The sequence below is a fragment of the Salvelinus fontinalis genome, chromosome 22 (genome assembly GCF_029448725.1).
Source record: "Salvelinus fontinalis isolate EN_2023a chromosome 22, ASM2944872v1, whole genome shotgun sequence".
NCBI classification, from domain to species: domain Eukaryota; kingdom Metazoa; phylum Chordata; class Actinopteri; order Salmoniformes; family Salmonidae; genus Salvelinus; species Salvelinus fontinalis.
The window spans coordinates 29,647,213-29,660,144 of NC_074686.1; the positions used below are offsets into that span (position 1 = coordinate 29,647,213).

General features: G+C 43.5%; 1 protein-coding gene across 1 annotated transcript; it reads left to right on the plus strand.

The window, feature by feature from the left end:
• Positions 1-525: 525 nt before the first annotated feature.
• sem1 (SEM1 26S proteasome subunit) lies at positions 526-2,802 on the plus strand. The gene is made up of 3 exons (XM_055877145.1): positions 526-677; positions 1,126-1,219; positions 2,555-2,802. The coding sequence occupies exons 1-3, from the start codon at positions 602-604 to the stop codon at positions 2,598-2,600; spliced, it is 216 nt and encodes a 71-aa protein (XP_055733120.1). The 5' UTR covers positions 526-601; the 3' UTR covers positions 2,601-2,802.
• The last annotated feature ends 10,130 nt before the right edge of the window (positions 2,803-12,932 follow it).

A 12,932-nucleotide genomic window follows, 5' to 3' on the forward strand; every position in this document is an offset into this window, starting at 1 on the left:
GGTTGGTTGTGGAGGGCTTTGTAGGTGAGGAAAGGTCGCTGGTTGGAATACCCGAGCCGACAAGGTGAAAAATCTGTCAATGTGCTGATATTTTTGAATTTCTTTATTTTTACCTTTGGATTATGTGTGTATTGTTTTCTAGATATTATTCCTGCACTGTTGGAGATATAAACACAAACGATAACATCTGCAAATCTGTGTACGCGACCAATAACCTGATTTGATTTGAGCACTTAAACCCTATTTTATCCCAGGGGTGGCAGTACTACTATGGCTGACCCTGTAAAACAAACAACACATTTCACTGCACCTATCCGGTGTATGTGAAAATCTAAATAAATAAAACATTGCCTATTTTAGCCAATGGAAAAAACAGACACGAAAAATAACTCAACATAGCTACACATCAACATACAGTATGCTGATTTAAATTATTTACCTTCGTGTAGAATCAGGAGCATCGTGTGACATGGGATTCTGTTGGCAGAGCACTCTCTGCCCATGAGCACCAGCCTTCTCTCGAACCTCCACTATCCCATAAACCCTCTCACTGGAAGTCCATTTGTTCACGATAGACCCGCGCAACGAAAAGGCAGTTAACATGTCTGACAAGAAACAGACTGTAGATTTGGGATTATTAGAGGAGGACGATGAGTTTGAAGAATTCCCAGCCGAGGGTAAATTAATTCTAGTTCAATATGTTACTAATGTTAACCCGTTTTCACTGAATTGTCTTATTTAGCGATAACTTTTCAGACTGGGCCCAACAGTGACTCGGCTAGCAAGCTAGCTAGTTATGCTAACGTCATTGAATAAAAATGTATCTAGCTAGTGTGCTAGCAGCTAACCAGCTAGTTAGATATCTATGTTCACTGATAGCGAGTTAGTGATTGTAATGGCGACAACTTTACCTAGTTAAACGTTAGCCAACTAAGGTCAACTATAATGTAAACAACACACAACATATAAAAGCCAGTTAACTGACTTTAATGTTAGTTAGCTTGCTACGTTAGCTATCTAACTAGCTAGCGTAGTAACTAGTTGAGTAAGAGTTACTTGTTCGGTAGTTGCTTGTCAACTAACGTTTATAATTTGTAATTCTCATAATTGTATTTATGTGTTCAGATTGGACTGGGTTGGATGAGGATGAAGATGCCCACGTGTGGGAAGACAACTGGGATGATGACAATGTAGAGGACGACTTCTCTAATCAACTAAGGTAGCCACCTACCACATTTTACTTATGACAAATCATTGTACCCCACTCAGCATCTCATCCCTAGAAATGAGAAGTACCACTCCGTTTAAGGGACGTGATGCTTTGATTTTTGAGTAGGCCTATATGATTTGACATGATATGGCAATGGTAACTAAACAGTAATAATGGTTATGCTAAATGTTTAGCCACAGCAGATTTCATCAGGCTTTAGATGGAGAGTCTCAGAGGAGAGGAGAGTACTTGGTAGTTGTAGGGTGTCCAATCAAAAATGCATGTTTTGACCAATGGGTAAAATAATGTTAATTGTGTAGATAATCCTCTAAGAAAACAAATGGTCCAAACCCTGCACCATTGAGAGGATCTTGACTGTCTGTATCACAGCATGGTATGGCAACTGCTACAGATGGTAGTACGTACAGCCCAGTACATCACTGGGGCCGAGCTCCCTGCCCTTAAAATGGTCAGACTCCAGTAGGGCGGTCCAAAACTTAAAAAAATCTTGGCTTATAAAAATTATTATTATTAGCAATGTTAGCCATCTTATTCGTCTAGCTAAATTCAAGCTTAAATCTCATTGGTAGAAGTTGTTCCGATTTCAAAAGAACCTCTGATGCTTTCGTGACATGTTTCAGAGTTCACCAACTGAGAGTTACGAGAATGCATATTTTCTGGTGGATGAGGCATTCTGTTGTCTGGATAGGCCTGATGAAGGCTCCTGCTTCCAGCTGTTCATCTTCGTGGTGTCTCTTTTCTTACATAGGGTGACATTTGTCAGCATAATTGCGTGTCATTTGTTAATGATTATGCAGGCTTTGAATAATACGGACAGTCAACAATGTGTGCTTCTTGAGTAATTGTCAGCAATATGTGTTTTTATTTATGGACATGTTTATGCTACTCTTGTTGAATAATCAACTGTTGTATTGACTTGAAGTGGCCAGTCTGTTTTCATTTTTGAGTGTAAGCTACTTCAGACAATTATATTGCATTGTTTTATTCAAACCTTTTATGGCTACTATTAAGACATTTATAGAAGACCTCATATATGATTATGTTATAAGTCCATAACCTAGTACAAGTAGGCCGTAGCTGACTGCGTTGTATTTCTTCAGTCGTATAATAAGAACTCTTTTCTTAATCAACATAGATGGCCACTTGTACTTTAACCCCCGGCACTGCTTAGATGTGTTCCAAATGGCATCCCTTTCCCTACTTTTGATCAGGGCCCATATGGTTCTGGTTAAAAGTAGTGCACTAAATGGGGAATAGTGGACCATTTGGGACATAACCCTTGTAATCACCTCGATTGACTGATCCTTTTTTTTCTCTCTGCAGAGCGGAGCTGGAGAAACATGGGTACAAGATGGAGACGTCGCAGTAGCCGCCGAGTCCACACGGCTGTTGAGATTGGATAGGGATGGACTTGATGTTTTTAATATTTATAACATCATACTTAAAATGGAGGATGTTTAACTTGCGAAATGCGCACACATTTTTGTACGAAACCTTAGCACGAGTAAAGTGTTTCACGAGTAAATTCCCCCCCTCAGAGTTATGTATACATTAAAGATGGTTCTGTTCAAGTACCTGTTCACATACTCTTATTTATGCACATTTTCCATCTCTATATATAATCAGCTGGTCAGTTACTGCTTTAATATAAATCCATATTTTACAGTGTTATGTTTTTACTATAAAGACCACTTTGGTCCAGGGCTTTGGTTTAACATCCATTTAAATACCACTTTTTGTTAGAGCCATTGATTTAAAATGTAGCTTTACTGCCTGCACAACACTTAACCTACGTTTTAATGGTCCAGTAATTATTGGCCTGTGTGACACACTCCATCTATTTTAATCCACAATATGAATGTTGCATGATGTTAGTAAAGAGTCAAGTGCTGCACTGCACATTTTTCCATTGTAATGCTCTTAGTTTGAAAACTACCACCCATTTTTCACATGGTCACTCTCCAATATTAAACCATTCAATGAACAGGTGTGTGTCATTCAGAAGTGGATGGAGAGAAACACACACACACGCAGCGAGATGTGTGCATAAATTGTGTGTGGGTGGGTGTGTGGAGGATGATCCACACGCAGGGATGCGTGTTCCCCTCTGCTGTCTACATTCCCTCTGAGCTCATGGCGTTGGGGCTGGGTCTCAGTCTGAAGGAGAGATTATCCACTGCCGTGTTTGTCAGGGGCAGGGAGGTGGTCTCAGCATGGGGGGCCCTGCCTGGGCCTGCCCTACTCCCGACCAGGCCCTGCTTTTCCGGCTCCGCACAGCAGGGATCCCCTCACTGAACCGGAGGCCAATTTAGTCCAGCCACACTCGCCCCGGCAAAATGATTTCGCTGCATTTGTGGACTCAGTCCCACAGTCTTAATGAGAAAGAAATGGATGCCAGTAAAACCTGCCTGCCAGCATGCTGTAGAAGAGAAGAGCTGCTTCCTCTTCTCCAGTGTTGCTCCCTCTGCTCTTTATATGTTGCTGGTAGACCTGCGATAGCTTGTTAGAATAGCAATTAGGAAAGTTTTCTACACGTACTGTTTTCCAGTGTTTCTCTACATATTATTGATTATGGTTGTATTATTAGATACAGTCCTGATTTCCTGTTCAAAACAAAATGGGTTGATTTATCTCATCTATCCTCCACCACTGTAGGCAAAACAGACCATCCTGTCGTCTGTCGTTGCCAGATGATTTTATATCTATGATCTATTGCTCATGGCTGCCGTTCGTAATGGTGTGTCTCTTTTTAAGGTATGTTCTCTGATATTTGTGAAGTTGCACAGGTGTAAGTCCTCAAGATGAGAGGGTATCTCCCCAGAGGTTATAGCTCCCTCTTCACCAGTGATTATGCCAAACACTCGTCTGCAGACCACAATCCAACCGCTCCCTTGTGTGTAAAGCCCTTATGACACTTTCTGATTTCTCCAACTGTTCAGAATGGAATTTCAATTAGTCCAAAATGAACATTTGGTGTCTTTAGACTTTATAGACCCCATTTGAACTTGCAGTTGTGTGTTCTACTAGTGCAATATAAAATGTATACATTTTGACACAATCAATTTAGGATGTGGGACTAAGATTGACACATTACACAAAGATGCTCACGTTTACTTATTCCGTTAAGCTAAGTGCCAAGAGCCAGATCATTATTTTAATTGTTGGAAAGGCAACGGAGTGAGAGAATCGGTAATGGAGGAGAACACAGCCATTTTGTTTGTGCTGAGAGTGGCAGGTTGTCTCCCTGGGCCTCTGTGCCCCCCCCCCCCCCCAATTGCTTTTCATTTACCTAATTTTTGTCATTAATGACCCACATAATTCACCTTGACATGGGCAGTCTGCCCACTTTGACCACTGTTGATGTGTCAACAATCACATTTCTTGTTTGAACTGAACCCCAATGAGGATTTATTTTTGGAAGGTAACATGATTTCAATTTGGACCACTGTTTCATCAATAGACTGCTCCAGTTGCTTTTGTCCACTTTGTCACAAAAAAAGCATCTGTACATGAAACCCTGGATCATGGTTTGACCATTGTCTTATGTGCTGGCAATACAACCAGCAAGAGGTCTCTATAAAAACTGAAAATACTACTGAATACCACACATTTTGTAACATTACAGTTCTATTGTTCCTCTGGCCTGTGGGCGATGTATGGATCCATCCCACTGTGTCAACACTGTAGAGAGGGGAGACACAGCATCCTCCCAGGCTATACTTTACTTCCTTCAGACCCTGGTTGGTACTGCGGTCGTTCCAGGGTTCTGCGACCGCAGCAGGCCTCTCCACCACCAGCCAAGAAAGACGGGGGCCGTCGTAGTCGTGCAGGCAGGGGGACGCGCAGCTGCTACAATAATAAGCCTAATTGCACGTTTCTTTTGTGGGGCTGAAATTAGTGGCAGACACTGCTACATACAATGCCCCCCCCAAAAAAAACCTTGAGTAAAAAAATAAAATAGAAAAAGTGACACGAGGGGGCGAGTCATTCACCAGAGAGAGAGACCCATCAACGCCCACGGCCAAGCGTCGTACCACACCTGCACTCGCCCTCGCTAAAGTAAACACAGATAATAAGGTGTAATTACTTTAGAAAATAATAGCGAGGAGGGCTCCCTCATGTGACAATGTCTGGCCTGTTTATTGTGGGGCTGAAACAACCTCAGGATAGGGTAGAAAGAATGAGTGGCCCCAGAGCAAGGCAGACATCACTTTCAATGAGGACCCTGCTTTTTTAATGTCTAGCCCAAGTAATTTGTGTGCTTCGTCACCTCAATGGGGATTGACCTTGAGAGTGTGGGCCGGGTGGGTTTTCAGTATGGCAATAAGTTGGACATTAAAGTGATGTAGCCCTGATAAAGAGTTTTGTTTTGTTCCATGTGTTTTACACTACACCCAGTCTAGTTCCCATCTGTTTCTCCATCACACATATTAAAGTTAAGTTCAAAGGGGATAGACTCGTCATAGACCATAGAACATGACACTGGACAGTTCAGACAGTAGGATCATACTGGAGCTTCAGTTTCGTTCAGGAGCGGACAGGCCTTAAACACATCTGACGTGTTCTCACACAGAGAGAAAGAGAAGGGAATGTTTCTTTTTAACGCCATCAGTGGCGGTTGATCACTATGAAAACACAGACTTTAGTTTGATGTCAGTGTGGATTATGGACTTCCCTGCTGCAGCAGAGCAGTTTGACATTCCTCTTCTCTTTGGTCTGGGAGGAATTTTGAGGGAATGAGTGTATAATCTCTCAAAGACATTGAGCAAGAGGTCACTCTCAGCCTAACGTGAATGTGATTTAGACATGCATGGTCCTGCATAGACAATGGTAGAAACAGTTAGTGTGTCCCAAATGGGACTCTATTCCCTATGTAGTGCCCAACTTTTGTCATCTGCTATGCAGCCAGTGAAATTCAGTGTGAGCATCATGGAGCTGCTGATGGTACTACTATACTTTACCTTATATGAAGACTTGACTGCAAGGGCCTAATCAAAAATACAGTAATAAAACAACGTGGAAAGGACGGCCAGTATTCATTCAATATATGTTATGCTATAGCACTGTCACATCTGCCTACAATACAGTAAAGAACACGCCACGGTAAAATTGAGAAAAAGTGGAAAATAGAAGTGTGCTAATCCAGAGTGATAAAAAAAGAATTGCCCAACATTTACATTTAAGTCATTTAGCAGACGCTCTTATCCAGAGCGACTTACAAATTGGAAAGTTCATAAATATTCACCCTGGTCCCCCCGTGGGAATTGAGCCCACAACCCTGGCGTTGCAAGCGCCCATGCTCTACCAACTGAGCCACACCAACATCTAGGTGACATTTTGTCACATACTGTTACTAACGAATCACTACAGTTGTATTGACTGATTCATGTAATCATGACTCAACCTGTTACTAACGTATCACTACAGTCGTATTGACTGATTTGTGTAATCATGACTCAACCTGTTACTGACGGATCACTACAGTCGTACTGACTGATTCGTGTAATCATGACTCAACCTGTTGCTGACGGATCACTACAGTCGTATTGACTGATTCGTGTAATCATGACTCAACCTGTTGCTGACGGATCACTACAGTCGTACTGACTGATTCGTGTAATCATGACTCAATTTAAATCCAAGATGGCGTAGCAGTCAGACGTCTTTTGTCCTCGTCTTGTTGTGTCCAGTGTATATATCTTTTTATATATTTTTTCTTCGCATATATTTTTCTTAACCTCAACTTCAACATACTCTCCTGCAATCCGCCTCACCCAATGTGGTATGGATCTACTATTTTCTTTACTTTTGAACCAGAACCCCCAACAGAATCTAGCCAGCTAACTAGCTACTAGCTAGTAGTCAGCTAGCCACTGCTAGCGATCATCAGCTACCTTTAGCCCGGACAACTCTCGCCAGTCTGCACAGCACGACTCAAACCAGAGCAAATCAGACTTATTTTTCTCCATATCTCCGGATTCCTACCGCAAGCTCTGAACCTTTTCACCTGGATCATCGTAGCTAGCTAGCTGCTATCCGAGTGGCCACTCCTGGCTAACGTCTCTGTCCCGAAGCAAGAACCAATTAGCTTGGAGCTAGCCTTTTACATTTCCATTTACATTTAAGTCATTTAGCAGACGCTCTTATCCAGAGCGACTTACAAATTGGTGCAAATTGCTTTTCTAGGCCCATCTCCCAGCTAGCCGAATAGGTCCATCAGCCACTCCTTTGGCTACAATACCTATTTTGCCAATTGGCCTGGACCCGTTTTACTACCGACACGGAGCCCTACCGACCCATCACGACTGGACTACTGACGTAATTCGCCCGAGGGGGTTTTTGAACTGGCTTCTCCATCACGACGTCCCCTGAAAGCCCATCTGCTATCCCGCTAGCCGCGACCCGCTAGCTTTCTAGAGCATATCGGACTGTTAGCTGAAGAGGCCCATCGGAAAAATTATTTGGCCACTATACCTATTTTGCCAATTGGCCTGGACCCTTTTACCACACGGAGCCCTGCTGATCCATGACGACTGGTCTGCCGACGTAACAGCATAAGGGGGCCACAACAGACTTTTCCCATTGCGACGTCCCCCTAAGGCCCTTCTGCTAGCTTGCTAGCCCCGGCCCGCTAGCTGTCTGAATCGCCGTGTCTCCGGCCCGCCGAGCTACTCACTGGACCCCTATGATCACTCGGCTACGCATGCCTCTCCCTAATGTCAATATGACTTGTCCATTGCTGTTTTGGTTAGTAATTATTGCCTTATGTCACTGTAGATCCTCCAGCCCTGTTCAATATGCCTTAGTTAACCCTTTAGTTCCACCTCCCACACATGCGGTGACCTCATCTGGTTTAAATGATGTTTCTAGGGACAATATCTCTCTCATCATCACTCAATGCATAGGTTTTACCTCCACTGTATTCACATCCTACCATACCTTTGTCTGTACATTAAGCCTTGAATCTATTCTACCGTGCCCAGAAACCTGCTCCTTTTATTCTCTGTTCCGAACGTACTAGACAACCAGTTATAACTTTTAGCCGTACCCTTATCCTACTCCTCCTCTGTTCCTCTGGTGATGTAGAGGTTAATCCAAGCCCTGCAGTCCCCAGTTCCCAGCTCCACTCCCATTCCCCAGGCGCTCTCATTGGTTGACTTCTGTAAATGTAAAAGCCTTGGTTTCATGTATATTAACATTAGAAGCCTCATAAGTTTGGCCTCCTAAGTTTGTTTTATTCACTGCTTTAGCACACTCTGCCAACCCAGATGTCCTAGCCGTGTCTGAATCCTGGCTCAGGAAGACCACCAAAAACCCTGAAATTTCCATCCCTAACTATAACATTTTCCAACAAGATAGAACTGCAAAAGGGGGCGGAGTTGCAATCTACTGCAGAGATATCCTGCAGAGTTCTGTATTACTATCCAGGTCTGTGCCCACACAATTTGAGCTTCTACTTTTAAAAATCCACCTTTCCAGAAACATGTCTCTCACCGTTGCCGCTTGCTATAGACCACCTTCTGCCCCCAGCTGTGCCTTGGACACCATATGTGAATTGATTGCCCCCCATCGATCTTCAGAGCTTGTGCTGTTAGGTGACCTAAACTGCGACATGCTTAACACCCCGGCCATCCTACAATCTAAGCATGATGTTCTCAATCTCACACAAATTATCAATGAACCTACCAGGTACAACCCCAAATCCGTAAACACAGGCACCCTCATAGATATCATCTTAACCAACCTGCCCTCCAAATACACCTCTGCTGTCTTCAACCAGGATCTCAGCAATCACTGCCTCATTGCCTGCGTCCGTAATGGGTCTGCTGTCAAACGACCAATCCTCATCTCTGTCAAACGCTCCCTCAAACACTTCAGCGAGCAGGCCTTTCTAATCGACCTGGCCCGGGTAACCTGGAAGGATATTGACCTCATTCTATCAGTAGAGGATGCCTGGTTATTCTTTAAAAGTGCTTTCCTCACCATCTTAAATAAGCATGCCCCATTCAAAAAATGTTGAACCAGGAACAGATATAGCCCTTGATTCACTCCAGACCTGACTGTCCTTGACCAGCACAAAAACATCCTGTGGCGTACTGCGTTAGCATCGAATAGCCCCTGCGATATGCAACTTTTCAGGGAAGTTAGGAACCAATATACACAGGCAGTTAGGAGAGCAAAGGCTAGCTTTTTTAAACAGAAATGTGCATCCTGTAGCACTAACTCCAAAAAGTTCTGGGACACTGTAAAGTCCATGGAGAATAAGAGCACCTCCTCCCAGCTGCCCACTGCTCTGAGGCTAGGAAACACTGTCACCACCGATAAATCCGCGATAATTGAGAATTTCAATAAGCATTTGTCTACGGCTGGCCATGCTTTCCACCTGGCTACGCCTACCCTGGTCAACAGCCCTGCACCCCCCACAGCAACTTGCCCAAGCCTCCCCCATTTCTCCTTCACCCAAATCCAGATAGCTGATGTTCTGAAAGAGTTGCAAATTCTGGAACCCTACAAATCAGCCGGGCTAGACAATCTGGACCCTCTCTTTCTAAAATTATCTGCCGAAATTGTTGCAACCCCTATTACTAGCCTGTTCAACCTCTCTTTCGTATCGTCTGTAGACGTAGATAGATCTGTAGATCATCTATAGACCTCCCGGGTGGAGCAGTGGTCTAGGGCACTGCATCGCAGTGCTAGCTGCGCCACCAGAGTCTCTGGGTTCGCGCTGGTCTGGGTTCGCGCCCAGGCTCTGTCGCAGCCGGCTGCAACCGGGAGGTCCGTGGGGCGACGCACAATTGGCATAGCGTCGTCCGGGTTAGGGAGGGTTTGGCCGGTAGGGATATCCTTGTCTCAGTATGTAAAAATGTAATAAAATGTATGCACTCTACTGTAAGTCGCTCTGGATAAGAGCGTCTGCTAAATGACTAAAATGAAAATGTCTGAGATCCCCAAAGATTGTAAAGCTGCCACTGTCATCCCCCTCTTCAAAGGGTGAGACACTCTAGACCCAAACTGTTACAGACCTATATCCATCCTACCCTGCCTTTCATTGGTCTTCGATAGCCAAGTTAACAAACAGATCACCGACCATTTCGAATCCCACTGTACCTTCTCCGCTATGCAATCTGTTTTCCGAGCTGGTCATGGGTGCACCTCAGCCACGCTCAAAGTCCTAAACGATATCATAACCGCCATCGATAAGAGACAATACTGTGCAGCTGTATTCATCGACCTGGCCAAGGTCGATGAATAATAACATATTAACTGATTTGTGTAACCATGGCTCAACCTGTTACTGACGGATCACTACAGTCGTATTGACAGATGAATGTAACCATGACTCAACCTGTTACAGATGGATCACTACAGTCATATTAACTGATTTGTGTAACCATGACTCAACCTGTTACTGACGGGTCACTACAGTCGTATTAACTGATTTGTGTAACCATGACTCAACCTGTTACTGACGGGTCACTACAGTCGTATTGACTGATTTGTTTAATCATGACTCAACATGTGTCAATGACAGCAGTAGTATCAGGACAAAACGTAGAAGTGGTTGAAATAGATAAAGCGAATCACTTTAGAGGATCTCGCTACAATACCCTCAGCATGTAGGCCAATCATATTCCTTTAATGATAGCATTAAGATCATTCTTATGGAACACTGGATAAGAGTTTATCAGTTCAGCCTTAATTACATTTAATTTAGCCTTAATCCTGTATAAAGAAATAAACCTCAATGTGCTTTCCGAAGATTTTGAGTTTACAGTGACGTCCTCAACAAGCTCCCCACTGTGACTCCGTCCACTATCCTTACAGACATCAATACCCAGCAATTAGGGTTTGTTTTCTATTTTTACTCCAATTCTCCCCCCCCCCCACTGACCATCTTTGTAAACACTTATAGCTCCCATATCAAGCCATCCATTCTACTGAGCCTAATAGCATTGGACAGTGAAGGAAGAAAAATTAACAGAACAATTTAGAGAGAGGCTTTTGCAGGCTAATTAGGCACTTGTGTTATCATCATCGCTGGTGACTTATTATCAGTGCTCTGATCATTGTAATTAATCAATCATCTGAGTCACTCATGCGCTCCTACACACTGGAAATGGGAACTAGAGCATCGGTGACCTATAAGAAGCAGGGTATGCATTTGTTTTAGCCCATATCAATTGTGGTAGTAATGTGATATACCACGTCTGTCAGCCAATCAGCATCCAGGGCTCGAACAAGCCAATTTATAATGTGCAGTAGTCCACTCCCATTTGAATAACCAATTTATTCATAGATATATGTTGCCATATAGGCCTGATTACAATATCAACAAACAAGTAATGTCACTAAGCAGACTTGGTTATCATACAATTTATACCAAATCACAAAAGTATGATATCCTATAGGAATCATACAGAACTCGCCAGCAGCATACCACCCTGCATACCACTGCTGGCTTGCTTCTGAAGCTAAGCAGGGTTGGTACTGGTCAAGACCTGGTTGGGAGACCAGATGCTGCTGGAAGTGGTGTTGGAGGGCCAGTAGGAGGCACTCTTTCCTTTGGTCTAAAAAATATCCCAATGCCCCAGGGCAGTGATTGGGGACACTGCCCTGTGTAGGGTGCCGTCTTTCGGATGGGACGTTAAACGGGTGTCCTGACTCTCTGAGGTCATTAAAGATCCCATGGCACTTATCGTAAGAGTAGGGGTGTTAACCCTGGTGTCCTGGCTAAATTCCCAATCTGGCCCTCAAACCATCATGGTCACCTAATAATCCCCAGTTTACAATTGGCTCATTCATCCCCCTCCTCTCGCCTGTAACTATTCCCCAGGTCATTGCTGTAAATGAGAACGTGTTCTCAGTCAACTTACCTGGTAAAGTAATGGATAAAAAAAACGTATTTATGTTATTGAAATACGATTACATGTTTGACCATTTCTCTGTGGTCAATCTAAAAGCTATCACATATGTGTTGAGGAGGATCATCCCACTGACTGACAAACACATCAAATGGGAGAAAAACAGGCAAACACAGGCAAATTATGAACAGCCAGCGAGCGGCAGTGGGTTGGAGAGCCTGGGAGGCCTGGCACAGCCACAGTCAATTGTACTGTGTCCAACAAGGAAACTATTAATCATGTGTGAATGGCTGTCTGCTTGCAAGACAACAACAACGCTCCAAATCTCTGCCTGAGCCTGAGGCAAGACACACATCCAGCTGAATATGTAGGCATGCGGTCCCTCACACACAGACACACAAATACTGATGCACACAGTCACAAAAACTGTCTGGCATAAAGACAGACAGCCATAAACAAATGCAAGCATTAACACCAGTGGCGATCAGAACCGTTTAAGTTGAGGGTGGACGATACATTTTTTATGACCATGGCCTTATTTCTATTACAGCATATTGGATGACTGTCATTCATATTCCATTCACCCAGCTCATTTTAACATGGAGAGGGTTAGGCTACTATATGATACTCTAATTTTCCCTGTACCCATCATGAGGTTGCTACAACCTAGCCTATGAATGAAAGTTTACAATGTACAGTTGAAGTCGGAAGTTTATGTACACCTTAGTCAAATACATTTAAACTCCGTTTTCACAATTCCTGACATTTAATCCTAGTAAAAATTCCCTGTCTTAGGTCAGTTCGGATCACCACTTTATTTTAAGAATGTTAAATGTTAG

Coding starts and splice junctions, on each gene's coding strand:
- sem1 (XM_055877145.1), top strand. CDS start 602: ATGTCTGACAAGAAACAGACTGTAGATTTGGGATTATTAGAGGAGGAC. Junction 678..1,125: donor TGAAGAATTCCCAGCCGAGG/GTAAATTAATTC, acceptor TTATGTGTTCAG/ATTGGACTGGGTTGGATGAG. Junction 1,220..2,554: donor GACTTCTCTAATCAACTAAG/GTAGCCACCTAC, acceptor TTCTCTCTGCAG/AGCGGAGCTGGAGAAACATG.